General features: G+C 42.0%; 1 protein-coding gene across 1 annotated transcript; it reads right to left on the bottom strand.

The window, feature by feature from the left end:
* Window positions 1-595: 595 nt before the first annotated feature.
* On the bottom strand, window positions 596-27,063 carry metap1d (methionyl aminopeptidase type 1D (mitochondrial)). The gene is made up of 10 exons (XM_084057577.1): window positions 27,012-27,063; window positions 24,489-24,709; window positions 22,617-22,766; window positions 14,158-14,306; window positions 11,728-11,770; window positions 9,020-9,183; window positions 7,970-8,067; window positions 4,139-4,186; window positions 3,149-3,227; window positions 596-2,333 (listed from the first exon to the last, which is right to left on the bottom strand). Exons 1-10 carry the CDS (start codon window positions 27,055-27,057, stop codon window positions 2,246-2,248), a joined length of 1,086 nt encoding a protein of 361 aa, XP_083913703.1. The 5' UTR covers window positions 27,058-27,063; the 3' UTR covers window positions 596-2,245.
* Between the last annotated feature and the right edge of the window lie 476 nt (window positions 27,064-27,539).

Below are 27,539 nucleotides of genomic sequence, written 5' to 3'. Positions count from 1 at the left end.
GTCAGTCCTTTTAACCTTATTAACCCCTCGTCCTCATCCCTATTCTGGACATGTCATTAGAGGAGACATGTTCCGTGCGTGGCTACCTTGTGATGCTTTGATTGACAAGCGACACAACCAATAGCATTCATTTGAGAGCAACCAGATATAGAAAGATGGCGGCTTTGAAATGGTTTTAAAAAAAGGCTTAGTTTACGTTCTGTAGAGTCTATGGGCGTAACGTTGTCCATACGTTTTACTGTCTGTAGAGTCTATGGGCGTAACGTTGTCCATACGTTTTACTGTCTGTAGAGTCTATGGGCGTAACGTTGTCCATACGTTTTACTGTCTGTGGTTCAGATCTAATCTCACAAAGCGCTAGACCAGGGGTCTTCAATGTTTTCAGGCCAAGGACCCCCTAGCTGAGAGAGAGATGAAGCAGGGACCCCCTCTATATCGTATAAAATTGTGTTTCAGATAAACTTTTGCTGCTCTTTTTTCCCTCTACACCTATAACTCTTTGCCAAAAATAGCAGATCTACAAGCTCACAACGCCTCGTGCCGCGAGGCGTTGTGAGCTTGTAGATCTGCTATTTTTGTCTAAAGTTCTCCTCAGAATAGGGATGCTAGGGTTCAAGTGGTTAATGTCAAAAAAAAAAAAAAACATCACACAAAGATTTGGCGGACCCCCTGTATTAACTCTGAGGACCCCCTAGGGGTCCCGGACCCCCTGTTGAAGACCCCTGCGCTAGACAGATCAGAACCACATGTTTCACACTGTCAGTGCCATGATAGAACCGGTGTGTAACATGTAGATAGATTGAGATGCCGATCTGAAATCAGTGACAACAATTATCCACAAAAGAACAGAATTGGAGTCCAGTAGCGACCGCCTCCTCTGGAGCGATGTCCTAGTTTAGATCTACAACTCCTCTGGAGCGATGTCCTAGTTTAGATCTACAACTCCTCTGGAGCGATGTCCTAGTTTAGATCTACAACTCCTCTGGAGCGATGTCCTAGTTTAGATCTACAACTCCTCTGGAGCGATGTCCTAGTTTAGATCTACAACTCCTCTGGAGCGATGTCCTAGTTTAGATCTACCACATCTATACAAGAAATGGGTCGCTCTCAGGTTGGCAAGAGTGACTTGACTTCTGTCTTACATGTCTCTGAAATGGACACACGTTTGGGCCATCCAGCTGACGAAGGCTTAGTCTCGCGTTACCAGACTGTTGCCTCCCACAATTTTAAAATGTTTCCGGTCATACAGTCTGGGACTCTGAAGCTCTGATCATGATTAGAATATAAAGCGGATATGAAGCCTCTTCTCCATTTCCGTTTCGTCTTTACAGTCGCGCAAATGTATCCTAATATAAATACAAATCATCTAAGTATACATAGCTTGCTGCTTAGCAGAAATGGAAATGAAAAAGTAAAGTGTAAAGATATCTAACTAGAAAATGTGCTCCTCGGAGCACAAGTCTCCGCCAGCAGACCTGTGCTATTTTAATATTGTGGGAATGTTGGGAATGTTCTAATTCTTACTAAAAATCACACCCTGTGTGAAGTGAGTGGTGCCTTGCTTAGCTTGGCTAACATGTTCAATCAGCCAAGCTAACATGTCCAATGTTAGCTTGGCTGATGGCACTGATGTCACTTTGAAACATGTAAACAATGTTTCAAAGTGACACACTTATTTATAGGGCTCTATTTCGTCATGCGTCTCGCTAGCCAATCAAAGCACACCCTTTCAACATATTGTCACGTGTCACGTGATGCTTGACCAATGTTAGCTTGGGACGGGAACGAAAACATACTCTCCACCATGCCTTCGGCCTGGCGGAGAGTGCCAGTTTCCTCTCTGGGATTGTGGGAGTTGTAGTTCCAGACTCTATATAACATTCAGAGATTGTGGAATAGTTGTCTGGCTACACGAGACTAACGAAGGCTGGACTATTCACTCTTGCATCTCTGAGTGCAACCCATTTCTTATATAAATATTGTTGACCCCTGACCTCCCTCTCTACAGGACAACCCTCCAGGCTCCAGAGGTTGTGACATCATCAGTAATCGCCCCGTTACAGGCTTAAAATAATTCATATCAATATTTTACGAAATCTCTATGGGAAGAATGAACAGGCTTTCGATCTGTGGCATCACAAAATGGAACCGCTATGCCCTATTGTTCTGTCCTGTTGGATTGTCCACAGGGTCAGGACAAGGACAGTAGATCTCCTCAGGTAGTTTAGTGAGGATGTCCACTGTGTTATGGACTGATCTCTTCTTCTGGTAGTTTAGTGAGGATGTCCACTCCATCAGAGGTGATGACCACAGTGTGTTCAAACTGGGCTGACCTGCACAAACACACACAGACACACACACACACACACACACACACACACACACACACAATTGTAATCAAATGATTGTGTTTAGTGCCTAAAGTTCTGATTTCAGGTGCAGTTTGAGACATTAGGATTAGGAGGAGTTTTATAATGATAATAATAATAACTAGAAAAAGTGCTCCTCGGAGCACAAGTCTCCGCCAGCAGACTTGTGTTGGGAATGTTGGGAATGTTCTAATTCTTACAAAAAATAGAACATGTTACTGTGTCATAGTAACATGACACAAGTGTCCTATCCGTCTGTATAAGTGTCCTATCCATCCTGTCTGTATAAGTGTCCTATCCGTCCTGTCTGTATAAGTGTCCTATCCGTCCTGTCTGTATAAGTGTCCTATCCGTCCTGTCTGTATAAGTGTCCTATCCGTCCTGTCTGTATAAGTGTCCTATCCGTCCTGTCTGTATAAGTGTCCTATCCGTCCTGTCTGTATAAGTGTCCTATCCGTCCTGTCTATGTAAGTGTCCTATCCATCCTGTCTGTGTAAGTGTCCTATCTGTCCTGTCTGTGTAAGTGTCCTATCCAATTGTTACAGTATCCGCCCTTTCTCAGCCATTTAGTGATTATTCCTGTCTTACCTCACTTTGAAAGAGGCAAAGACTCTTTCAAAGTGACACATGTATTTATAGCCCGTTATATGTCACTAGCCAATCAGATCACACTATTTCACCGTATTGTCAAGTGTCACGTGAGGCTCGACCAATGTTTGCTTGGCTGACGGAAAGTGAAAACAAACTCTCCTGGCGGAGACAATAATGTCATTACGGACCTTTTATCATCTGCAGACACTGCTGTCCACTTGTCCTTCAGGATTCTGAACTCTGAAGAGCCCTCCATCAGAATGGGCTCTGAAAAGCAATACACACTCACATATAGTGTACTTCTGTGACTACACACTCTGTTAGAATGGGCTTTGAAAAGCAATACACACTCATACATAGTGTACTTCTGTGAGTACACACTCTGTTAGAATGGGCTTTGAAAAGCAATAGATACTCATACATAGTGTACTTCTGTGACTACACACTCTGTTAGAATGGGCTCTGAAAAGCAATACACACTCATACATAGTGTACTTCTGTAACTACACACTCTGAAGAACATAACTCTTTTTATATTATGTGATGTCTTTTCTTTTTATATTGACGCATGAGTCTGGAATAAAGATTATATATATAACAACAGATCTACAAATGAACCTGTCGTCTGTTGTCTAAACAACATGCTATCTGAATCAGTGGTTCTGAAACCTTTTCATGTCAGGGACCCCCAAAGTGACATGTACTTGGCCATGGACCCCCATGTTAAAATATGTTGTTCCAGGGACCCCCATGTTAAAATATGTTGTTCCAGGGACCCCCCAGAAGCAAAGATTTGAGTTACAAGTGTTCGCTTTTAAAATATATATATATTCAAAGATTTGCATAAACTTTCAGAGTTTTTCAAAAATAGCAGATCTACAAGCTCATAGCGCGGCACTCGGTGCCGCGCTATGAGCTTGTAGATCTGCTATTTTTGAACAGCCCAAAGTATAAAAAGGTTAAAGAGGTTAAAATGATCGTGATGCTTTATTAACACATTTTGCTGGGGACTCCCAGAGAACCAACGACCAGTAGGAACACGTTCAGGTACACACAGGCAATGGGACCTTAACCACATTAACCCAGGTAATCCCATAGGCACAAAATGAAATAAAACATGAAATGCATATTTCATGTTTTATTTTCATAGCGTGAATATCAGATCTTGTAGATCTCACCTATAGTGAAGGCCATTCCTTCTTCCATGATCACATCGTTGTCATTGGCTGAAAACATAAGATAATATGACATCAAATACATTAAAGGTATCTAAATTTAACTCAGCGAGGGTACAGATGGAACCAAATGGACCCGTGATCCATGTACATTACATTACAGTCATTTAGCAGACGCTTTTATCCAAAGCGTCTTACAATAAGTGCATTCAACATAGGTAGGGAACGAAAACTACTAATCACCAGAAGTCTGAAGTGCATTTTCTGCAAAAAACAAGCAACTAAGAGTATACCTAGCGCTAAGGTAAAAGTGCAATATATCAGCTACCTACTGTCTTAAACAGATGAGACAAAATAGCAAAATCAAATGAGCAAGAGCTATGTGTATCGACTAAACAAGATCCAATAAAACAATACAACAATAAAATAAGCGTTCGTACAACTAGTTAACAACAAGTAGGCCAGGCAAAGAGGAAGGGTAGTGTTTCCTGAAGAGGTCTGATCCAAGTCGGCAAAGTCGCCTGTCGCCTTTGTTCGCCTGGCCTTCGTTTGCTGGACGCCGCTTTCAGCTGGTGGTATAAGGCCAGCTCAACTGATTGCTAATCGTCTGCGTACTCCTAAATGGTAAATGGTGCATTTATATAGCGCTTCTATCTGAAGCGCTTTACATTGATTGTGCCATTCACACATTCACACACGCATTCATACACCGATGGCGGAGGAAACCATGCAAGGCACCAACCTGCTCATCAGGAGCAATTAGGGGTTCAGTGTCTTTGCTCAAGGACACTTCTACACTAACTCTAGGGGAGTGCCCCAGCCTGGGATCGAACTGTGAACCTTGCGGTTTTCCAGTTCACTCTACCCGGCCACTCTACCCCTGAACCACTGCCGCCCCATACTCCTACGTAACTCGAGAGTGCCAATAGCCTACTGCTTGAAGCACAAATACAATACAACTATAAAATACAGACTAACACACAAGCTAATGATACAGTACTAATAGAAAAGCACTTAGAGTACAACTACTATTGCTAAATAAGAAAAATGCTACTATACTCAACTACCCAGGGGTCAGGAGCTCAGTTCTCATCAGATGTTGTAAGCACATGTATTCATACCACCCGCTCATATTAAACATAAGTCCTGAGTAAATGGTATGAACAGCTAAAGTCAGTGTGTGTTCCTCACTCAGGCTGTGTTGCAGGCAGAGCTGTGTGTGTGTGAGTATAACTAAATGCATTTGAAATTAAATAAAAAGGATACTTTTCAGGATTCCAATTCAAAACTAGCTAAACAAATATAAATCTGGATTCCAATTCAAAACTAGCTAAAGTAGCAGATCTACAAGCTCAAAACGCGTTTCTGCCCTCTGTCAGTATATGTGATGTGTTCCTCTGTCAGTGTATGTGATGTGTTCCTCTGTCAGTGTATGTGATGTGTTCCTCTGTCAGTGTATGTAATGTGTTCCTCTGTCAGTGTATGTGATGTGTTCCTCTGTCAGTGTATGTGATGTGTTCCTCTGTCAGTGTATGTGATGTGTTCCTCTGTCAGTGTATGTGATGTGTTCCTCTGTCAGTGTATGTAATGTGTTCCTCTGTCAGTGTATGTGATGTGTTCCTCTGTCAGTGTATGTGATGTGTTCCTCTGTCAGTGTATGTAATGTGTTCCTCTGTCAGTGTATGTAATGTGTTCCTCTGTCAGTGTATGTGATGTGTTCCTCTGTCAGTGTATGTAATGTGTTCCTCTGTCAGTGTATGTGATGTGTTCCTCTGTCAGTGTATGTGATGTGTTCCTCTGTCAGTGTATGTAATGTGTTCCTCTGTCAGTGTATGTAATGTGTTCCTCTGTCAGTGTATGTAATGTGTTCCTCTGTCAGTGTATGTAATGTGTTCCTCTGTCAGTGTATGTGATGTGTTCCTCTGTCAGTGTATGTAATGTGTTCCTCTGTCAGTGTATGTAATGTGTTCCTCTGTCAGTGTATGTGATGTGTTCCTCTGTCAGTGTATGTGATGTGTTCCTCTGTCAGTGTATGTGATGTGTTCCTCTGTCAGTGTATGTGATGTGTTCCTCTGTCAGTGTATGTAATGTGTTCCTCTGTCAGTGTATGTGATGTGTTCCTCTGTCAGTGTATGTGATGTGTTCCTCTGTCAGTGTATGTAATGTGTTCCTCTGTCAGTGTATGTGATGTGTTCCTCTGTCAGTGTATGTGATGTGTTCCTCTGTCAGTGTATGTGATGTGTTCCTCTGTCAGTATATGTGATGTGTTCCTCTGTCAGTATATGTGATGTGTTCCTCTGTCAGTATATGTGATGTGTTCCTCTGTCAGTATATGTGATGTGTTCCTCTGTCAGTATATGTAATGTGTTCCTCTGTCAGTATATGTAATGTGTTCCTCTGTCAGTGTATGTGATGTGTTCCTCTGTCAGTGTATGTGATGTGTTCCTCTGTCAGTGTATGTGATGTGTTCCTCTGTCAGTATATGTAATGTGTTCCTCTGTCAGTGTATGTGATGTGTTCCTCTGTCAGTGTATGTGATGTGTTCCTCTGTCAGTGTATGTGATGTGTTCCTCTGTCAGTGTATGTGATGTGTTCCTCTGTCAGTATATGTAATGTGTTCCTCTGTCAGTGTATGTGATGTGTTCCTCTGTCAGTATATGTAATGTGTTCCTCTGTCAGTGTATGTGATGTGTTCCTCTGTCAGTATATGTGATGTGTTCCTCTGTCAGTATATGTAATGTGTTCCTCTGTCAGTGTATGTGATGTGTTCCTCTGTCAGTATATGTGATGTGTTCCTCTGTCAGTATATGTGATGTGTTCCTCTGTCAGTATATGTGATGTGTTCCTCTGTCAGTGTATGTGATGTGTTCCTCTGTCAGTATATGTGATGTGTTCCTCTGTCAGTGTATGTGATGTGTTCCTCTGTCAGTGTATGTGATGTGTTCCTCTGTCAGTGTATGTGATGTGTTCCTCTGTCAGTGTATGTGATGTGTTCCTCTGTCAGTGTATGTGATGTGTTCCTCTGTCAGTGTATGTGATGTGTTCCTCTGTCAGTGTATGTAATGTGTTCCTCTGTCAGTGTATGTGATGTGTTCCTCTGTCAGTGTATGTAATGTGTTCCTCTGTCAGTGTATGTGATGTGTTCCTCTGTCAGTGTATGTGATGTGTTCCTCTGTCAGTGTATGTGATGTGTTCCTCTGGAGTGAGTGTGTAAATATATAGTGTTCCTCTACATCATCAACGTTACATCACCTCTGATATAGTGTTTGTTACTAACATAGTGATCTATAGCAAATAGTATAGTAGATCTACAGTCTACTATAGTATAGTATATCTATAGTATACTATAGGAAAGTAGATCTATAGTAAACTAAACTATAGTATAGTATATCAGTGGTTCTCAAACTTTTTCCTGTCAAGGACCCCCAAATAGACACTTATTAGCCCGCGGACCCCCATTTGAAAAGATAACCCAGGGACCCCCATAAGAGAAGGTTTTTACGGCTCTCTAGCAGTGATTCTCAACCGTTTTAATTTCAAGGACCCCCAGTATAACATGCATTAGAGGCTACGGACCCCCATTTAATGGCATTTATATCTCTGGGACCCCAATTAAAATCGTAAAATCAATGTTAATTTAACTCTGAGAGAGTACAAATGGAACCAAATGGACCCGTTAGGGTCCATTTGGTTCCATTTGTACACTCTCAGAGTTACAGACCCATAAGGGTCCATTTGGTTCCTTTAGCTGGGGACCCCCTGGAACCCCCTCAAGTACCCCTGGGGGTCCCCGGACCCCACTTTGAGAACCAATGTAGTAGATCTATAACTCACCATGGTGCCAGATCTCAGGGTGACCGTGGAAGTAGGATCCGATTCCATGTCCAATGAAATATGGACAGACCTGGAAACCACTGGCCTGAGCCATCTGACTGGAGACACAATATGAGACATAACTAGAAAGTACTGTTCCTGAAGAAACAGTGTGGGATCGCTAAGACTGTTGCTGGTATTGAGTATTGATAGTGTTATAGTAGGGTCATAATACAATGACATCAGTATTATGACGTCACTGGAATGGCATTATGCATTATGACTAGAATGGCATTATTAGCTGAGAGAGAGAGAGATGAAGCTGGGACCCCTTCATCCCCCCAGAATCAAGCATTCAACCATCCGTGTAACCAAGCCGTGTAATAAGTTATTATAACATCTTGCCTCCATTAGTGTAAGACATGCAATGCTACATGTGGAATTTATGTAACATAACTCTAAAGAGCCCCGCCCCAAAAAAAAATCACCCTGTGCGCCTGTGTGTGTGTGTGTGTGTGTGTGTGTGTGCATACAGTACAGTGTCTGTTAGGTGTGTACCTCACAGTGTTTCCTATAACACACACAGTGTGTGTGTGTGTGTGCATACAGTACAGCAGGGTTCCCCAATTAGTTTTTCCCAAGGGCCAAATTCTGTCTCGGGTGCCAAGCTGAGGGCCGGTGCCCTCGCACCCGCGCGTGAAGCGTGCGGGTGCCCGAATTCAGCACTCGCGCGAAGTGCACTTTTTTTTTTGCGGTTTTGGGCGAAAACTTCGCGGTTTTGGGTGGATTTTGATTTCTGTTTTTGTCATTTCGATTTTTTTTTCCTCTAATCTGACAGTTATTTTAGGCCTGGGGTTCTTGTGTAGTGCTTTTTAGGGGGGTCTGTTATAATTTTTACACACAATTTGTAAGTGTGGGAATTGGCGACCCCTGCAGTACAGTGTGTGTTAGGTGTGTACCTCACAGTGTTTCCTATAACACACACAGTGTGTGTGTGTGTGTGTGTGTGTGTGTGTGTGTGTGTGTGTGTGTGTGTGTGTGCATACAGTACAGAGTGTGTTAGGTGTGTACCTCACAGTGTTTCCTATAACGCACAGAGCGGCTCCAGGCCTGCAGGCGGCGATGGCTTCGTCTCGACAGCGTCTGGCCGTCTCCACTAGGCTCCGCCCAGCCTCGTCCACCCGGCCAATCAGGAAGGTTTCTGACGTGTCGCCGTGGTAACCCTCCAGATAGACCTATAGGATGGGGAGAGACATAGTTTTGTCACTAGACAGTAAACAAACCAACATACAGTAAGTATACATATACAGTGTGATAACAATAGGACTAAACTATTAACCCCATTAAGACCTGGAACGCATCTGTGTCACTTTAGATTTCTTTGGCTATTCAAAAACAGCAGTTGACATTGCATTTGTTTTTGATACACTTCCGGTTCCGGTAGCACCACCGGAAACGGAATTATCCGGGTTCCGTTTTTTTCCGATCGTATCCGTTTCCTGTCTAGAACGAAAACTAAAAGTCGATTATGTCGGTTGTTGTTTTTCTCCTCGCTGATCACTGTTTAGCGTTCACCGCTGTAGCTTCAAGATGGCGGATCGCAAAGCGAAGCGGCCTTCACTGCTCGTCTCACACAGATCCCCTGTGTGTTTAGAACCAAATGAACGCGCACTTTTATAACGGATTTAGCGAGGTCGATGGCGACATGAAAAAAAACAAAAAAACAACAATAAAACGCTGGCGCTGGTGAGTACATTATGAGATTAAACGCTGGCATGGAATGTGTTAATGGCATTTCTATCTCTGGGACCCCAATTTATATTGAAAAATCAATGTTAATTTAACTCTGAGAGTGTACAAATGGAACCAAATGGACCCGTTAGGGTCCATTTGGTTCCATTTGTACACTCTCAGAGTTAAAGACCCATAAGGGTTCATTTTGTTCCTATAAACCATTTAGCTGGGGACCCCCTGGTATGCCCTCAAGTACCCCTGGGGGTCCCCGGACCCCACTTTGAGAACCAATGCTATGTAGTACCCGTGGATTACACCAGGGACAAGTGACTTGGATTTAGCTCTTCCTTGGACCTACCTGTGGATTATACCAGATTATACCATTATTACACCAAGGACATACCAGGGATTATTTCAGGGACAAATGACTCTTTTTGTCTTGCTCTTCCTCATGGATTATATCAGTGTCAGTCTACTTTAAGTGGATTATGCGGTCGACACGCACTAACTTTTTGCACCTTAATCCCACTGACTTTTGTCTTTTTATTGTGTGTTTTCTGGCACCTTAACTAACACAGTATACATCTGCTGCTATGCTCAAGCACCGTAAAGTATATCTTATCTCAGGTACCATGTGTAAATATGTAGATAACCTGTTTGTTTGTTTTTTGGTTCTCTTGTTTGATCTCCTTTCCCACTTGCCCCCCCCCTCTCTTCTTCTTCCCATTCTTTTTTTTCTCCTATGGAAATAACAATACGATTGTCAGGGACCCGGGTGTCTTAGGACCCATATGCAGAACTCAACATTAAAGTAGACTCAGGAAACCAAGGTAACAACATCTTTACTGAAATAATAATAATGTAAACATAGGTATACCCAGTGGCGTGCACAGCCATTTTGAGGGGCAGGTGCTCAAGTAAATTATACTTTTTTTTGTTTACTTGGTCTGCTCTTTTTTCCCTCTACACCTATACCTCTGTGCCAAAAATAGCAGATCTACAAGCTGCGAGGCGTTGTGGGCTTGTAGATCTGCTATTTTTGGCTAAAGTTCTCCTCAGAAAAAGGATGCTAGGTTTCGAGTGGTTATGGTAAAAAGAAAAATCATATTTTTTCAAAAGGGCACTTCTGGTCAAGAGGGCAAAGGGCAGGTGCTCTAGCACCACCTAGAGTCTATCTGTGCACGTCCCTGGGTATACCTCACAGGGTGAATACATTACAAGGTGAAACCACGGGGACCTGGAAACTAGGAACCTGAACACTACATAATGAACCAGCACAGAGCAAAGTCACAGACAGTATTAAATAGTCTCTGAGGCTCATTAGCCAACTAGGCACAGCTGCCACCCGCAGCTGAGTCCGCTCTAGGCAATCAGAGACCAAGAGGAGCAGGGAGGGGCTGAGGGCCAGACCCAGGACGTGACAACGATGGAACTATGCACCAAAACTATTATCACCCACTGTTTCATTTCTGTAAACCTGTGATGTGACTATAAAGCTGATTCTGATTCAAATAGTATCTAAGAAAGGCAAAGATTGTGAAAATAGCCGATCTACACACTGCAGATATACAGATCTACACACTACAGATATACAGATCTACACACTACAGATACACAGATCTACACACTCACAACGCCTCCAGAGGACCCAGAGGAACCAGAGGAGGGCCTCCTCTATCCACTGGAACAAAAACATTTTTACCACAATCGGCCATTTTGTTGCTATCGCCCATTGAATAAGGCTTGTTTTCACACAAAAGAAAGCAGAAATGTGAGCTAGATGTGTATTTCTACAGATCCTAACATAGGAGTGAATGGACAGAAGTGACAGTTTTTGGGATGACGTCACATCCATCCATTCCTTCTCTCAGAGTGGAGGGATCATTCATACGTTGTGTTAGAGCGCCCTCTTGTGATTTATTTTGTTGTTGTCAATGGCAGGCAATGTGTTAATGGTGACAGCCAGTGGTGGAAAGTAACTAAGTACATTTACTTAAGTAAAACATTTGAGTACTTTTTCCACCACTGGTGACGGCTCTACTTACAGTCACATCGATGTTGATCATATCTCCATCTTCAAGCTGCCGGCTGTAAGATAAGATAATAAACCTTTACAGTCAAACAGCAGTAAGAATCAAACAGTACAGGAACACATCCGTGTCATTCTAACATTTCTCTGGCTATTCAAAACATAGTGCCGCGCTATGAGCTTGTAGATCTGCTATTTCTTTTTTAAATAGTGAACATTTGTAACTCAAATCTTTGATTCAGGGGGGGTCCCTGGAACAACACATTTTGAGATGGGGGTTCATGGGCCAAATACATCTAAACATGTTTTCTAAATCCTAACAGTACGGTGCTCCAACTTGATCATGTCAAGGTGATATGTATTGTATGTATTGTGCATTTTAAAGTTTGTAAAAAGTTTTCAAAAGCAACATATCTACAAGCTCATAACGCATCATTGCACTGCAATGCAATGTGCACTTGTAGATCGGCTATTTTACTTTTATTTTTTTTGAATTACAATCAAATCTACATTATTCAAATTGATTAGAATTTGCATGTATTTTTTTTCCTTTTAACAAAACATGGGTCAAAACATTGTGTATGGGTTATGCCTATGTCTAGAACTCTCCAGACCCAAACATCTTGCATCAGTCAGTCTGACAAAATGAATTAGAAACTTAACTTAATTATTATTTCTCTCCTTCAATACTAACTGGTATTGTATTTTACTTGATGGTATTTTTCCAGTGCAGCTGTGAGCTGGCAGGTCGCTCTAAACTACAGTGATTACCAACAGAAGCATATTGAGGGAGTTTAGCTGTGAACATTCCACAATTGCACGATCCTTACACATTATACCTCGTTGTAAAGGTGACTAATCAACGATAACGACATCAAATACAATACCAATGGACCCTTCGCTAAGCCACGCCCACTCCTTTCTGTAAGACCTAGGTAGGTCTGGGGCAAGCTATGCTTTGTCACCCATTGACTTGCATGTTAAATGACGGCTTTTCCCCTTATATATAAAATCAATCATTTCAGGAGCAAGAGCTTCATAATCTCTTCTAAATCTAGTCAACAAGGCCTGCAGTAGGCAATGCATTGGACACATGTGCATGACATTATTTCAATAAACTAAAAACACGGGAAATGTTAGAGGGAGTAATAGCCATGGATACACCACGGTCGTCTGTCACGAGTGTGTTGGACGTTCATATAAACGTTCATATTTCAAACATAAAGCGCTTACCCCATGGCCATGGATGATACATTTATGTACGGGCTCTCAGAAATTCCCCATATCTTCCGTATTGTTCAATAAAAAGCATTTTAATCCGATCGGTGGTGATTTTCTCTGTATTTTCTCCATATGCTCCATATGCTTTTCAACCATATCGTTTGGGAGGTGTATTACACTCTGATACATCATTACTCTATGAGAAAATGGCCACTGATCGGATTAAAATGCTTTTTAGTGAACAATACGGACACTTCTGAGAGGTCCGCGCATAATTGTAACATCCGTGGCCATGGGGTAAGCACTTTATATTTGAAATATTAACGTTTATACAGATGTACGGACCGTAAAAAAGGAAAGTGCAAACACCAGGGGGAAGTTCATCCAAGAGGAGTTTTCATGTACCGCAGGGTAAGACTACATAGTAGCAGTTAATACATAGACAAACAAATAAATTAATATACTTTTAACGTGTGGAATCCATAACAGGCAGCGCTGTGATTCTGCATGTTGTTATGATTACGGTGATTAGTATTATTGACACCACCTGGGCGGGTGAGTTGTGTAACTTTCCCAACGTTAAGCTGTGTATGTGTTGAACAACACACACACACACACAGCCATGCAGCCGTGCAGTTTAAGTGCAGATTTGGGCTTGGGAAAAGCACCCTTCAACCGTTACTGGGTACGTGGAATCTGTTGCTGGTTCATAGTCACCATTGCGTTATCGTGGTATTCATATTCGTGCTATTACGTTTCAAATGACTGTGTGTGTGTGTGTGTGCGGGTGAAATAACATCGACAGCTATGACAGGTGACGAAAGCTTGCCAAGTTGCTAAGCTAGCATTGGACGATTGGATCGCTTTTGGGGCGGGGTTTAATGAAGGGTCCTTTGGTATTACTGAAGGGGAGAAATATGTCAATATACAAAGACAGAGTACATGTGTTCATGTTGACACTATGTGTATGTACCTGTCAGGAATAGAGAGTAGATGTGTATATATGTGTATGTACCTGTCAGGAATAGAGAGTAGATGTGTATATATGTGTATGTACCTGTCAGGAATAGAGAGTAGATGTGTATATATGTGTATGTACCTGTCAGGAATAGAGAGTAGATGTGTATATATGTGTATGTACCTGTCAGGAATAGAGAGTAGATGTGTATATATGTGTATGTACCTGTCAGGAATAGAGAGTAGATGTGTATATATGTGTATGTACCTGTCAGGAATGCCGTGACACACCACGTTGTTGACAGACGTACACACAGACTTGGGGAAGCCCCCGTATCTGAGGGGGGAGGGGTAGGCGCTGTGTCTGATGGTCTCATGGTGAACTATGAAGTCTATCTCATCCGTTGTCATGCCGACCTGGAACACACAAAGGTCAAACACTGAGAACCATGTCAATTCAACGACACAATGTCTTTCCAATATGGCTGCTGTGCAGAGAGGCTATTATATAATGTATTACAGTATGACTGACCACCTACCTTCAGACAGACAGACAGACAGACAGACAGACAGACAAGCAGACAGACAGACAGACAGACAGACAGACAGACAGAAGTGTCCGACCGATATATCGGTCACCGATATATGGTACCCATAAGGCCGATATGGCCTTATTTGGTTATATCGGATCATATCGGTGAAATTTCTCCCTGATATGAAAAAAAAAAAAGCTTTGCTCAAAAAGCACGTTGCTGGTGTAATGCTACATTTTGTCCAGCAGAGTGCGCTGGGCTTGTAGATCTGCTACTTTCAGTACATACTCTACTACTCTACACAACAGCAAACCAAACAAAAACATCGTCGACCAAAGCAGCTTCAACCAGCGGATACTTTTCCCAGATGCAACAGTAAATTAGTTCAATCTGATGACTGGTTCAGCCCAAAACATGCCAGTTAGTATAAATAATTGTGGATTGTCCTATAATAATAATGATAAATGATAGGCTGAGGTGAGGCTACTCACTTCTATTTGAGCGTCGTCATTTTGGCTTGTTACACCTCAAACAAAAACAACACCACCACAATTAATTAATTGTCTACAGCGGGTTTGCTTATTAACACTGGCATGACTGAGGTTACATTATCCAACACACAGCCTGCAAAACGGTCATTTTGAACAAGAAATCAAGCTCTCCTATTCGTTACTGTCTCACCTCTGTGCTCCAGACTAGCTGACACCTTCTCACCCACACAGTGGGGGGTTCCATTGTCTTCTAAATAGCCATTAACATCTCAATTGCACTCTGCGCAGTCAGTGAGCCCACATAATGTTGTTGTTGTAGGCAGACACAAACATTATAAAATTAGGCTAACTTGTAATGGTAACTGCAGATTCTGTATGTAAAATCTTTATTTAAAAAAAAGCGTATAAAACAGCGCGATCTGTAGCATCACACATTAAACTCTTCAGTGAAACATGGAGCCTATATGAACCACTGAAGCCACTGTCTAATTACGTGACTCCAGGGTTAGGGTTAGGGTTAGATTACGTGATCTCCATTGTGCAAAACACATGGATATCTCTTGACAAACCAATATTATATTATATAATATTCACATTATTGTCTGAGCGTAAAGCTCTCATTCTATCAGCTGTTCACGCTGATGAGAAAGCGTCTCCTCTCCTGTCCCTCTCATCTCCTTGTCAGCGTAACAAGTGAACACATCGCTATATGTTCCACAAATGTGCTCATTCCTGCGCTAAATATCTGATCTACAAACATAAAACAATCGCTGCCTGACGAGCCATATGCTTGTAGATCACATCTGTTGGCACAGCATTTTAAAACAGCGCGATCCAGTAGCAAACACTCTGTACACTGCAGTGAAAGGGTTGCCAAATTTTGTGAGAAAAATAAGCAGTCAGGTCTATGAAAATGTTACTGCATGCATTGTGCCCTAAGAAAACAGTGAGGCATGAAACCATTGCATTGTAAATGGAGTTTATATCCGAGGCAAATTTGCAACCCCAGTCCCTGGTTAGACCTTTCTATATAAATATTTACCTAATAAAAATTATCTACAAAAGGACATGCATGAAGCTCTAATCTAAACAAGTATGAAAATATATTTATATCTGCAAAGTAACTAGTAGCCTAACTAAAGTTTTCAAATAATTGTAGTGGGGTAAAAGTGCAAGATTTGCCTCTGAGTTGTAGTGGAGTAGAAAAGTATTACCATTATAATGTAATTATATATATCATTATAATAATAATAATAATAGAAAGACGCCCAAAGTCGCTTATAATAAGCAGACATGGCAACATAGAATAGTTGCGCAGCAGCAAGTCTGCTGTCTACGGGCCGCTCTGTGGGGGGTCTCGAGGTGTAAAGTGCTCTAGGGAGGGGGAGAGAGGGGGAGAGCGATCAATTTAGCCGAAATAAAACGGCTGGGATGGGATACATGGTATGTATTTCATATTTATAATGAGTTAAAAAAAAAAAAAAAAACGGAGATGGTTTGAAACATATATTTAGGAAAAGTTAGGAAAACTTTCTCAGAGCTTCCTGAGAGAAGTTAAGCCACTTTCAATTCTCAAAATCGGTCCCATTGATTGCTTAGTCACGGAAGTGTTAAGTAAAGTAATACTGTAATACAGAAATACTCTGTTACAAGTAAAAGTCCGGAATTAAAAAACAAAAGTTTAGGTATAAAAATGTGCTTAAAGCAGAGTCCTGCACGGGTCCAATTTTGAGAACCGTGATTATTTCAAAATACGAACCAGAACCGCCCCGCGTCCGCCCGTCAAATAATGGACCCGTTGTCCGCCCGTTTACCTGTGATTACATGCAGAGTAAAATGTAAATAGCCAACAGACAGTCACTCAATTTAAAAGCGTGTTGAAATGTGTTGAAAAGGATACCATAGCAGCCTTCAACAATAGAGCTACATTCAGTGGTCAGGTTCGTTCAGAAATCAAGTGAAGACGGAGGAGCGAGCTTTAGCCACACGCGCGAACGTGCACATACGCACTACACATGTGTTGTCGTTTACGTCGTCAGATGGTTTTAATTTGAAGGTTTAACACAGGGGTCTTCAACGTTTTCAGGCCAAGGACCCCCTAGCTGAGAGAGATGAAGCAGGGACCCGGCCTACTCTATATTGTATAAAATCGTGTTTCAGATTAAAGTTTTTTTTTTTTACTTAGTCTGCTCTTTTTTCCCTCTACACATATAGCCTCTTTACCAAAAATAGCCGATCTACAAGCTCTCAACGCCTCGCAGCGCGAGGCGTTGAGAGCTTGTAGATCTGCTATTTTTGGCTAATGTTCCCCTCACAAAAGGAATTCTAGCGTTCAAGTGGTTAATGTGAAAAAAAAAATCCTATCACACAAATATTTGGCGGACCCCCTATAGTAGCTCTGAGGACCCCCTAGGGGTCCCGGACCCCCTGTTGAAGACCCCTGGTTTAACAGGATGTTCAATGTGTTTTTGTGAGTTAAGATAACTGAGCGGCGTGCTCCATGCCGTTGTGCTGTGTTAAGTTACACAAGTGATGTTGTTTGGGCGGAGACAGTGCTCTCTGATTTTCACAATAAAATGTTACCTACTCGCGTCTAGTTCAGAACCGCCCGTCCCCGAACCCGTGATCTTATTAAAGTATATTTTACACCCATTTTCACCTGTCAAACGGTTGCAGGATTCTGACTTAAAGTACAAAGTAGAAAGTACAGATGTGCCATTTCAAAACTTCACATGTCCTGCCATCGCCAAGACAGTAAATTTTCAGGGGATTCCCAGGGCAATAAGAGGGACAAAGAAGGGCATTTAACACATTGACTGCCAAGCCCGTAGTCCTACGGGCCGTTAAATCCAACCGTTAAGTGCCAAGCCCGTAGTCCTACGGGCCAAGGTCTTTTTAATGGTTTACATTAGATTAACCCCTCAGGCACTTTGTTGGTTAATCTCTTACATGAAAATGACGTAGAAGTAAAAAAAAAAAAAAAATCTGAACATGTGATCACACAAAACATCATCTAAAGCAGTGATCAGGGGTCCCAAATCTAAAGTTTAATCCCAGTAATCACTCTCTCTCTCTCTCTGCCTCAGCTGGGCTGCAGTAATCAACAAAGCCGCATGGCAGGTTCGTTGTGGAAGCGTGTGCACATCACATTCCACGCTGGTAATGTGCACGCGCATCCATGCACTCTGACTGCCTGTAATCACTGAATAGCAAGCAGCTGGCTCTATGGGGGAAGGGAGGGTGTGCACGTCAATGCTCGCACTCGTAACGTGCACCCGCAGCAGCAACCTTCCCCACAGATCATAACACAAACACACAGCATGTTACCCCTTTGATAAACTGACTGATCGCGCCGCCAATATTGTTGTTTTGTAAATAAAATAAAAAAATCTGAACATGTGATCACACAAAACATCATCTAAAGCAGTGATCAGGCAAACCTAAAGTTGAATCCGAGCGATCGCTCTCTCTCTCTCTCTCTCTCCCTCAGCTGCGCTGCAGTCAACAAAAGGAAGCGTGTGCACATCACATTCCACGCTGGTAATGTGCACGCGCATCCATGCACTCTGACTGCCTGTAATCACCGAATAGCAGCAGCCGCTCTATGGGGGAAGGGAGGGTGTGCACGTCAATGCTCGCACTCGGATCTGGATCCAGGTTATTGTGACCTCAGATCAAAGCCACGGTGGAAAAATAACAGGTGTCCTGAGATCGGAAACCTACAAAAGGGGCATGCGCGAAGCCCTCTTTCTGTGCATTTTCAAAAAGTTTATCCAAGAGCCGAGGGCTCGGCTTGGGAACCGGCCGGCGGCGGCTCTCAGTCGGGGCAACAGTCTTTTTTCCAGTGGTAAGCATACTTTTCTTTATCGTTTTATGTGTTACAAGTTGATTTGATCGAGTTGTATTCGTTACTACTTCATCTGACCGTGCGTTTAGTTGATTCAATGCAGAAAAGTAAACTATCGTCGTTGCCCGCGTTGCCAGTTTGCTAAGCCATGGTTCACATGACGCTTGTATCTGTTTCAGGGCTAGGTCTGCTAAGCCACACTGGACTTGTTTTTCTGTAAATCTGCTTGGAAATTATGGTAATTGTGGTTGTGATCTTGTAGATGGACTATTTTCACCTTTTTTTAGATATGTTTGAAGTGCCCATGTGGCCTAATACTCGGCTATTCGCTTCTTGTGGGCTCGTTTTCATAGACCTGGTTGCGTATTACTTTCCCACGATCTGGCAACATAGACGACAGGCTGTGGCCCGTTTTGAGTGACTGTATGTGGCTGCGGTTCTCAACCTGTGGTTCGTTGCTCACATACAGCCACATACAGTCACTCAAGACGGGCCACAGCCTGATCGTGCCAGATCGTGGGAAAGTAATATGCGACCAGGGAAAGTAATACGCGACCAGGTGTGTGTGTGTGTGTGTGTGTGTGTGTGTGTGTGTGTGTGTGTGTGTGTGTGTGTGTGTGTGTATATGCATGCATCTATCTTATGAGATGATTATGTTTAGGCTCTATTGATATTTTTTTATTGTGTAAAAATAGCAGATCTACAAGCTCAAAGAGCTGTGTGTGTGTGGTATTAGGGGTGAGTGAATTGTCAATTATAGCACAGGAATGAAAAAATGCTAAAACCAGGGTAATGGTAAATGTATTCTCTCATATTTATTTATTCAGTGTATATATGCATGTGGTCTGTGGATGATAAATGCTTTGCTAAAGATGGACATAATATCTAAAAAAAAAGTATATGTTATGTTACACAGGGTCGCATGCTAGTGGTGAGGAGGAGGTGGAGGAGGGAGCAGTTGGTGGAGCGGTTGGTGGAGCTGGTCGTGCAGGTAAGAATTATTATCGTGTGTGTGTGTGTGTGTGTGTGTGTGTGTGTGTGAAAGAAAAAAGTATTTTATGGTAATGATCTATTTCTATAATTCACAGGACATCCCCTTCACAGCTGGGACTCCGGGTCCTCAGAACGCCGCTGCTGCTCTGCAGTCTGATGAGCCCGTGGACTTCTTTCAGCTGTTACTCATCAGTGGACCAGGACATTTCGAGCTCAGTCTTCCTGTGATGTTTCTCCTTCCTGGACACGGGCAGCATGCCATCAGGGTGCAAGGTGGAGATCATCGTGACGATTTTTGTTTTCTTGGCTCGCCATGCAAGTACCATCACGTCCCTGGAGTGGCGAGAGATGGTGGACCCCAGTGGCAGCTTTGCAGGGGTAACATCTGCGATGGCTGGTGGCTGTCCTCGCTTCTTACGAAGGGTCCCGCAGACGTATGTATTTTTCTTGTCCAGGAGCATAATGGCCGTCCCCACCGAGTTGTACAGGTTGTCCATATAGAGCCTATATCCACATCCGGCTAAACTGCCTAAGAGTTGTGTTATGATGGCAGGTAGTGTCTGCTTCCGCTTACAGTATGGCAGCATGTTGTGGAGGTAGCCTGTTGCTGAATCACACAAAATGTACGACCTGATGCCGTACTTGACCGGCTTCTGTGGGGCATAGACCTTGAACTGTGGCGTCCCCGCCACAACAGCATTCCCTCATCAAGACTGATGTCCACGCTCGGCAGGTACATCTCCTGGAAATTGGCCAGCAAGGACTGCAGCACTGGGCGGACTCTCCAGAGTTTGTCTGCGTCTTCGGGCTTTTTTGGTACAGGGCGGGGGATGGTGTTGTCCACAAAGTGGAGGTTGCTCAAAATGGCCTGGAACCTGTTCCTTGGCATGACTTTCCGGAAGACAGCGGCCTCGATGTACTCATCAGTGGACCAGTACATTTCGAGCTCAGGCTTTTGGTTGATTCCTGTCAGAAGAAAGAGCCCCAGGAAGCGCTTGAGCTCGTTTAGATCCACCGCTTTCCACTTCTTTGATCTGCCATACTTCTTGTCACTGCGCGGCTGCTGTGAGGCATAGAGGTTGGTTTGAGTGCAGATTTCCTCCAACAACTCATCCTAAAATAAACACTTATTTTTGTTTATGTATTTATTTGCACTGATTGCACTCAATTTATTGATTTGAATGATTAGTATTTATTATTTGATGTAGTTACGTTTAGTTTGAAATGACTTTGAAAGCACTTTGTGAAGCAGCTGCTACTATGTTGTTCAACCTATCAACCTCAACCTGCCTATTCATACTGCTTCATGCCAGGCAGATGTTTTACTTTTATTTATTTATTTTGCTCTAATAGCACCAATTTGTTGTTGTACTCCCTAGAGATTCATGTCATAAATGGCATAAGAGAAAAAAAGGCAAGCTTGTAGATCTGCTATGAATGTAGTATTGAGATTTTGAATTGTGTGGGCAAAAAGTTTGGAAAATGACGCTCTCGATGAATATATTGATGTTGCACATCAACTTTGAATTATTATTATTTATTATTATTTGAAAAAAAAAATGAAGAAAAAAAATATATAGTGAAAAATGTTGTTTGAATTGAGCACTTTGGAGCGAAACAGAGCAATAAATGTACAATCAAAAGCAATTTTTTTTTTTTTATATAAACAAGTATTGTTTACATGACTGATGTCAATGAAGGCGCGAAATAAATTTGAAACACTTTTGAAATCAAGTTATGCCTCTAAATGTGTGTCATTTACTAAAACGCTCATATCTCAGCTTCTGAAGAAAAAGGCCTCTTTTTGGTGCATACCAAGCTGTATTCAAACTCCTCTAGCTAAAGAACGGAGCATGGTATCAACTCACTTTTTCTTTCAGATGAAAGAAGAGATTCTAAGCTTTTTTTTTAGATATTCTATGTTTTCATAGTCCTAGTACAAAATGTTCTGTGGGCCCTCAAAAATGAGTCAGAATGGTCAAAAACCTTGGCAGTGGGAAGCCATTTCTAGAAAACCCCTTGGCAGTCAATGTGTTAAAATGATGAATTATTTTGAGGATCACTGCTTTTATGATGCTAATTAATTTGAGCAAATGGTCAAGGACCTCTTCAAATCACCTTTCGCCTCATAATGAGTCTGACACCTTCAACACACATTCTTTTGTTCTCATGTATATGGGTGTCTGTTGAAGGGAAAAACGGGGGTGTGTAGTGACAACTTCTTTTCAGGGGCAAAACAGTGCAATTTTAAGGGCAGAACAGGGAGGAAAACATGCCTTTTCAAGGCACTTTCAGGGAAAGAACAGTAACGTGTGAAGTTTTGAAGTGGCACATCTGTACTACTCATTATGCAGAATGTCCAGTTTCACAAGTTTTCAAATGCATTAAAATCTTTGGAAAATAGCAGATCTACAAGCTTGTAGATCTGCTATTTTCAAATGGCCGAAATGTATATAGGGCTGAAGTGGATAATGTGTGTTTTGTTTATAATATTCTAAATCTTAATCTAAAAAGCAACTAGTAACTAAAGTTTTCAAATAATTGTAGTGGAGTAAAAATATAATATTTGCCTCTGAGATGTAGTAGAAGTAAACGTAGAGAGTAGAAGTAAAAGTGTTGAAAATTGGAATACTCCACTGAAGTAAAAAATACCTCAAAATTGTACAGTACATTTTTAAATGTAAATGTAAAAAACTAAAACAGAAAAGGCCTATTTTCATTACAGCTAATAAAATTCACAATATCGGTTGCATATCATCGGTTATCAGTGACCGATATAATCCAAACCTCTCTAAAATCGGTTATCGGTCACAAACATCCATATCGGTCGGACACTAACAGACAGACAGACAGACAGACAGACCTTCAGACTGCGTCCAGCCAGCAGCAGTACATGTCTGGCCAGCTGACAGGCTCTGGTCAGACCCTCGATCTGCTCCTGGTCTTTGATCTCCATGTAGTCTGGCCACTCTGGGACCCCCGCTCTGCCCACGTAGGGGGGCCGCACGATGTGCTGCAGGGATGATGCAGAGGACCACTATATTTACACACACTCACTACAGAGACACATTACATATACTGTCTGTTTAATGATGTAGAGGACCACTATATTAACACACTCACTACAGAGACACATTACATATACTGTCTGTTTAATGATGTAGAGGACCTCTATATTAACACACTCACTACAGAGACACATTACATATACTGTCTGTTTAATGATGTAGAGGACCTCTATATTTACACACTCACTACAGAGACACATTACATATACTGTCTGTTTAATGATGTAGAGGACCTCTATATTAACACACTCACTACAGAGGAACACATTACATATACTGTCTGTTTAATGATGCAGAGGACCACTATATTTACACACTCACTACAGAGACACATTACATATACTGTCTGTTTAATGATGTAGAGGACCTCTATATTAACACACTCACTACAGAGGAACACATTACATATACTGTCTGTTTAATGATGTAGAGGACCACTATATTTACACACTCACTACAGAGACACATTACATATACTGTCTGTTTAATGATGTAGAGGACCACTATATTAACACACTCACTACAGAGACACATTACATATACTGTCTGTTTAATGATGTAGAGGACCACTATATTAACACACTCACTACAGAGACACATTACATATACTGTCTGTTTAGTGATGTAGAGGACCACTATATTAACACACTCACTACAGAGACACATTACATATACTGTCTGTTTAATGATGTAGAGGACCACTATATTAACACACTCACTACAGAGACACATTACATATACTGTCTGTTTAATGATGTAGAGGACCACTATATTTACACACTCACTACAGAGACACATTACATATACTGTCTGTTTAATGATGTAGAGGACCACTATATTTACACACTCACTACAGAGACACATTACATATACTGTCTGTTTAATGATGTAGAGGACCACTATATTAACACACTCACTACAGAGACACATTACATATACTGTCTGTTTAATGATGTAGAGGACCACTATATTAACACACTCACTACAGAGACACATTACATATACTGTCTGTTTAGTGATGTAGAGGACCACTATATTAACACACTCACTACAGAGACACATTACATATACTGTCTGTTTAATGATGTAGAGGACCACTATATTAACACACTCACTACAGAGACACATTACATATACTGTCTGTTTAATGATGTAGAGGACCACTATATTTACACACTCACTACAGAGACACATTACATATACTGTCTGTTTAATGATGTAGAGGACCACTATATTAACACACTCACTACAGAGACACATTACATATACTGTCTGTTTAATGATGTAGAGGACCACTATATTAACACACTCACTACAGAGGAACACATTACATATACTGTCTGTTTAATGATGTAGAGGACCTCTATATTAACACACTCACTACAGAGGAACACATTACATATACTGTCTGGCCATTCTATGTCACACAAATGTAGCAAAAATAGCAGATCTACAAGCTCAAAACGCGTCGCAGTTTTGAGCTTGTAGATCTGCTATTTTTGCTACTTTTGAATTGGAATCCTGAAAACTTACATTTGTATTTAAATAGGGTAGTGACCGGTACATTGGACACAGTGTAGGGGTAGAGGTAGGGGTAGGGGTAAGGGCAGGTAGGGGTAGAGGTAGGGGTAAGGGCAGGTAGGGGTAGAGGTAGGGGTGACCAGTACCTTAGGCACAGCATAGGCGGGGCGTACAGCGGCCGGGCGGACCACACTGTGAGGAGAACTCCTCCATCTCCTCCAGAAGAAACGTCTCTGCTGCTGACCGGTGGAGGAGGGGGGGGGACCACCAGCACACAGCCTCTGGAGGGGGGTGGGACCACCAGCACACAGCCTCTGGAGGGGGGTGGGACCACCAGCACACAGCCTCTGGAGGACCCCGCCCACACCTGAGGAGGAGCATATATGTGTTCATGACTCAGGCTGTCATCATCATCATTACAGAACGTCTTTACATTTAAACATAATCATTAGTAGTGGAAACAGCCGACCTACAAGCTCTAAAAGCAACACCCTCCATTGACAGTCCATTCATACAGTTTACACTTAGAGTTTAGGCATTTATCAGACGCTCTTAATCCAGAGCAGTGGTTCTCAAACTTTTTCACGTCAAGGACCCCCACATTGACACTTATTAGCCCGCGGACCCCCATTTGAAAAGATATGCCAGGGACCCCCATAAGAGATAAGATTTTTTTCAGAGCTCTAGCAGTGATTCTCAACCATTATAATTTCAAGGACCCCCCCATTTTGACATGCATTAGAGCTACAGACCCCCATTTAATGACATTTCTATCACTGGGACCCCAATTCATATTGTAAAATCAATGTTAATTTAACTCTGAGAGTGTACAAATGGAACCAAATGGACCCGTTAGGGTCCATTTGGTTCCATGTGTACGCTTTCAGAGTTACAGACCCATAAGGGTCCATTTGGTTCCGATCCATCATTTAGCTGGGGACCCCCTGGAACCCCCTCAAGTACCCCTGGGGGTCCCCGGACCCCACTTTGAGAACCAATGCCATACAGAACCTCCTCCCTGACAATATCACAGAGACAGTTTGTTTATTTTTGGACCACAATTCTTATATGAGACGATTCTATGAAGACCCAAACGCACCTGGGGTGACAGACAGGGCATTTTCAGTTGCGGCCCCCACCCTTTGGAACCCAACCCACTCCCACCTCACATCAAAGCCTCCCTAAAAAACCCACCTCTTTAGACTGGCTTTCCCTGCCTAAACCTAACCAAACCTCACTTTCTTCCTCTAAGTCTTAGCCTTTTGTTTTTAGCCTTTTTAATGTTTTCTTTTCTCCTAATAACATTGTTTTTAAGCTGTTTTGTAAAGCGACTTTGGGTACTAGAAAAGTGCTATATAAGTCTGATGTATTATTGTCTCCGCCAGGAGACTATGTTTTCACTTTCCGTCCCCCCCCCCTCGGCCAAGCTAACATCGGTCAAGCCTCACGTGACACGTGACAATACGGTGAAAGAGTGTGCTCTGATTGGCTAGTGAGACGCATGACGTATAGCGGCCTATAAATAGATGTGTCACTTTGAAAGAGCCGGTGTCTCTTTCAAAGTGAGGTAAGACAGGAATAATCACAAAATGGCTGAGAAATGGCGGAGCAATACATTATGTAGACACACTGGTGTCATCACAATATGTAATATAAATAGCTTAGACAGGATTAATCAAGAACAGTACATTCCAGTACAAACTGAGATCACAGTTGATGACACAGTGCAACTAACAAACTGAGATCACAGTTGATGACACAGTCAACATATTGCCTTCATGAAACTTGTTGGCATGCCAACAAGTTGCCAACAAGTTCAAGGCAATCCACGGTAATGCAGTCAATGTGCCATCTGACGTACACACTATCATCAAAGTTCCAATCTTGAGCAAATATTGGAATAAATTCCAATATTTGCTGGCGGAGACTTGTGCTCCGAGGAGCACATTTTCTAGTTATTATTATTATCATTATTATTATTAATGTTATTCTCCATAGAGAAATGACTTTATGAACCTGGGGATGAACGAGTGACGTCAGGACCTCTGTACTCTATTACAGCTGTCAAGTATTTGTTTGATAAAAATCACTGTTGTCATGTTACGATCTACTTTCTGTCAATAGATTCTGTTCAGCTTCAATTACATGAAAGCTTTAGTTTACTAGTTACTTTACATATATAAATATTACATTATAAAACATACAGTAACCACTTTGACCCTATTTTATACCTAGGCTATTTGAAAATAGCAGATCTACAAGCTCACGTTGTGAGCTTGTGGATCTGCTATTTTCTAATATTTTAGTACTTTTACTTTTGATGCTTTAAGTACATGTTGATGCCTACTTTTGTACTTTGACTCAAGTAACATTTTGAATTCTGGACTTTTACTTGTAACAAGAGTACTTCTATATTGCATTATTGATACTTTTACTTAAGTAAAACATTTGAGTACTTTTACCACCCCTGCAATCAAAGACCCTCCTCCTCCTCATCATCAGAGAGGAAGGTCAGGTTAGCATTTAGCCACATTAGCTAACATTAACCCCTATCAGTACGTCGTGTACATTGTACTGATAGTGTTTACTAGGTGTGTGTGTGTGTGTGTGTGTGTGTGTGTGTGTGTGTGTGTGTGTGTGTGTGTGTGTGTGTGCGTGTGTGTCTCTACCTGCCGCTCTGGACGCACAGCCTGCTGCGGCACAGGGCGCCGCCATGTTGGATTATGGAGGACGGTCACGTGACGTGAGGGACACGTGACCAGGTGACAGCGAGCACCGTTGCCAGATTTAGTGAGAGAAATAAGCAAACCAGGTCTATAATATAATGGCCACAGGAGCCTGTATATACATTTGCTATTTGAAAACAGCAGATCTACAAGCTCACAAAGCTTTGTGAGCTTGTAGATCTGCTGTTTTCGAAAAAGGTCTTGAAAAGAAAAACTGAAATATTTTGGAATCAAAAGAATCAACTTCAGGAGGCTTAACCTACCCCCACCCCCCCTCCTCCAAAAACTTTCTATTGTACATATTTCTTGTTTTTCATCCCAGTAACATGTAAGCTGATTGTATGACGTTCTGCATAGTAGTGTGTATTTGTATGTCTTGTTATAGTCAGGGAATATTATCAGAATAATGTCATATCTAGGAATACATTCCTTACCAAGAAATGTCTTCACCAATGTGTTTGTAAAGGTGTC

Source organism: Gymnoscopelus microlampas, assembly GCF_963454915.1.
Source record: "Gymnoscopelus microlampas genome assembly, chromosome: 5".
NCBI lineage: Eukaryota > Metazoa > Chordata > Actinopteri > Myctophiformes > Myctophidae > Gymnoscopelus > Gymnoscopelus microlampas.
The sequence above is the reverse complement of the archived record's forward strand: the minus strand, read 5'-3'. Positions and strand labels throughout refer to the sequence as shown.

Coding starts and splice junctions, on each gene's coding strand:
- metap1d (XM_084057577.1), bottom strand. CDS start 27,057: ATGGCGGCGCCCTGTGCCGCAGCAGGCTGTGCGTCCAGAGCGGCAG. Junction 22,767..24,488: donor CCGCCTATGCTGTGCCTAAG/GTACTGGTCACC, acceptor TCATCCCTGCAG/CACATCGTGCGGCCCCCCTA. Junction 8,068..9,019: donor GTTATAGGAAACACTGTGAG/GTACACACCTAA, acceptor TTGTGTCTCCAG/TCAGATGGCTCAGGCCAGTG.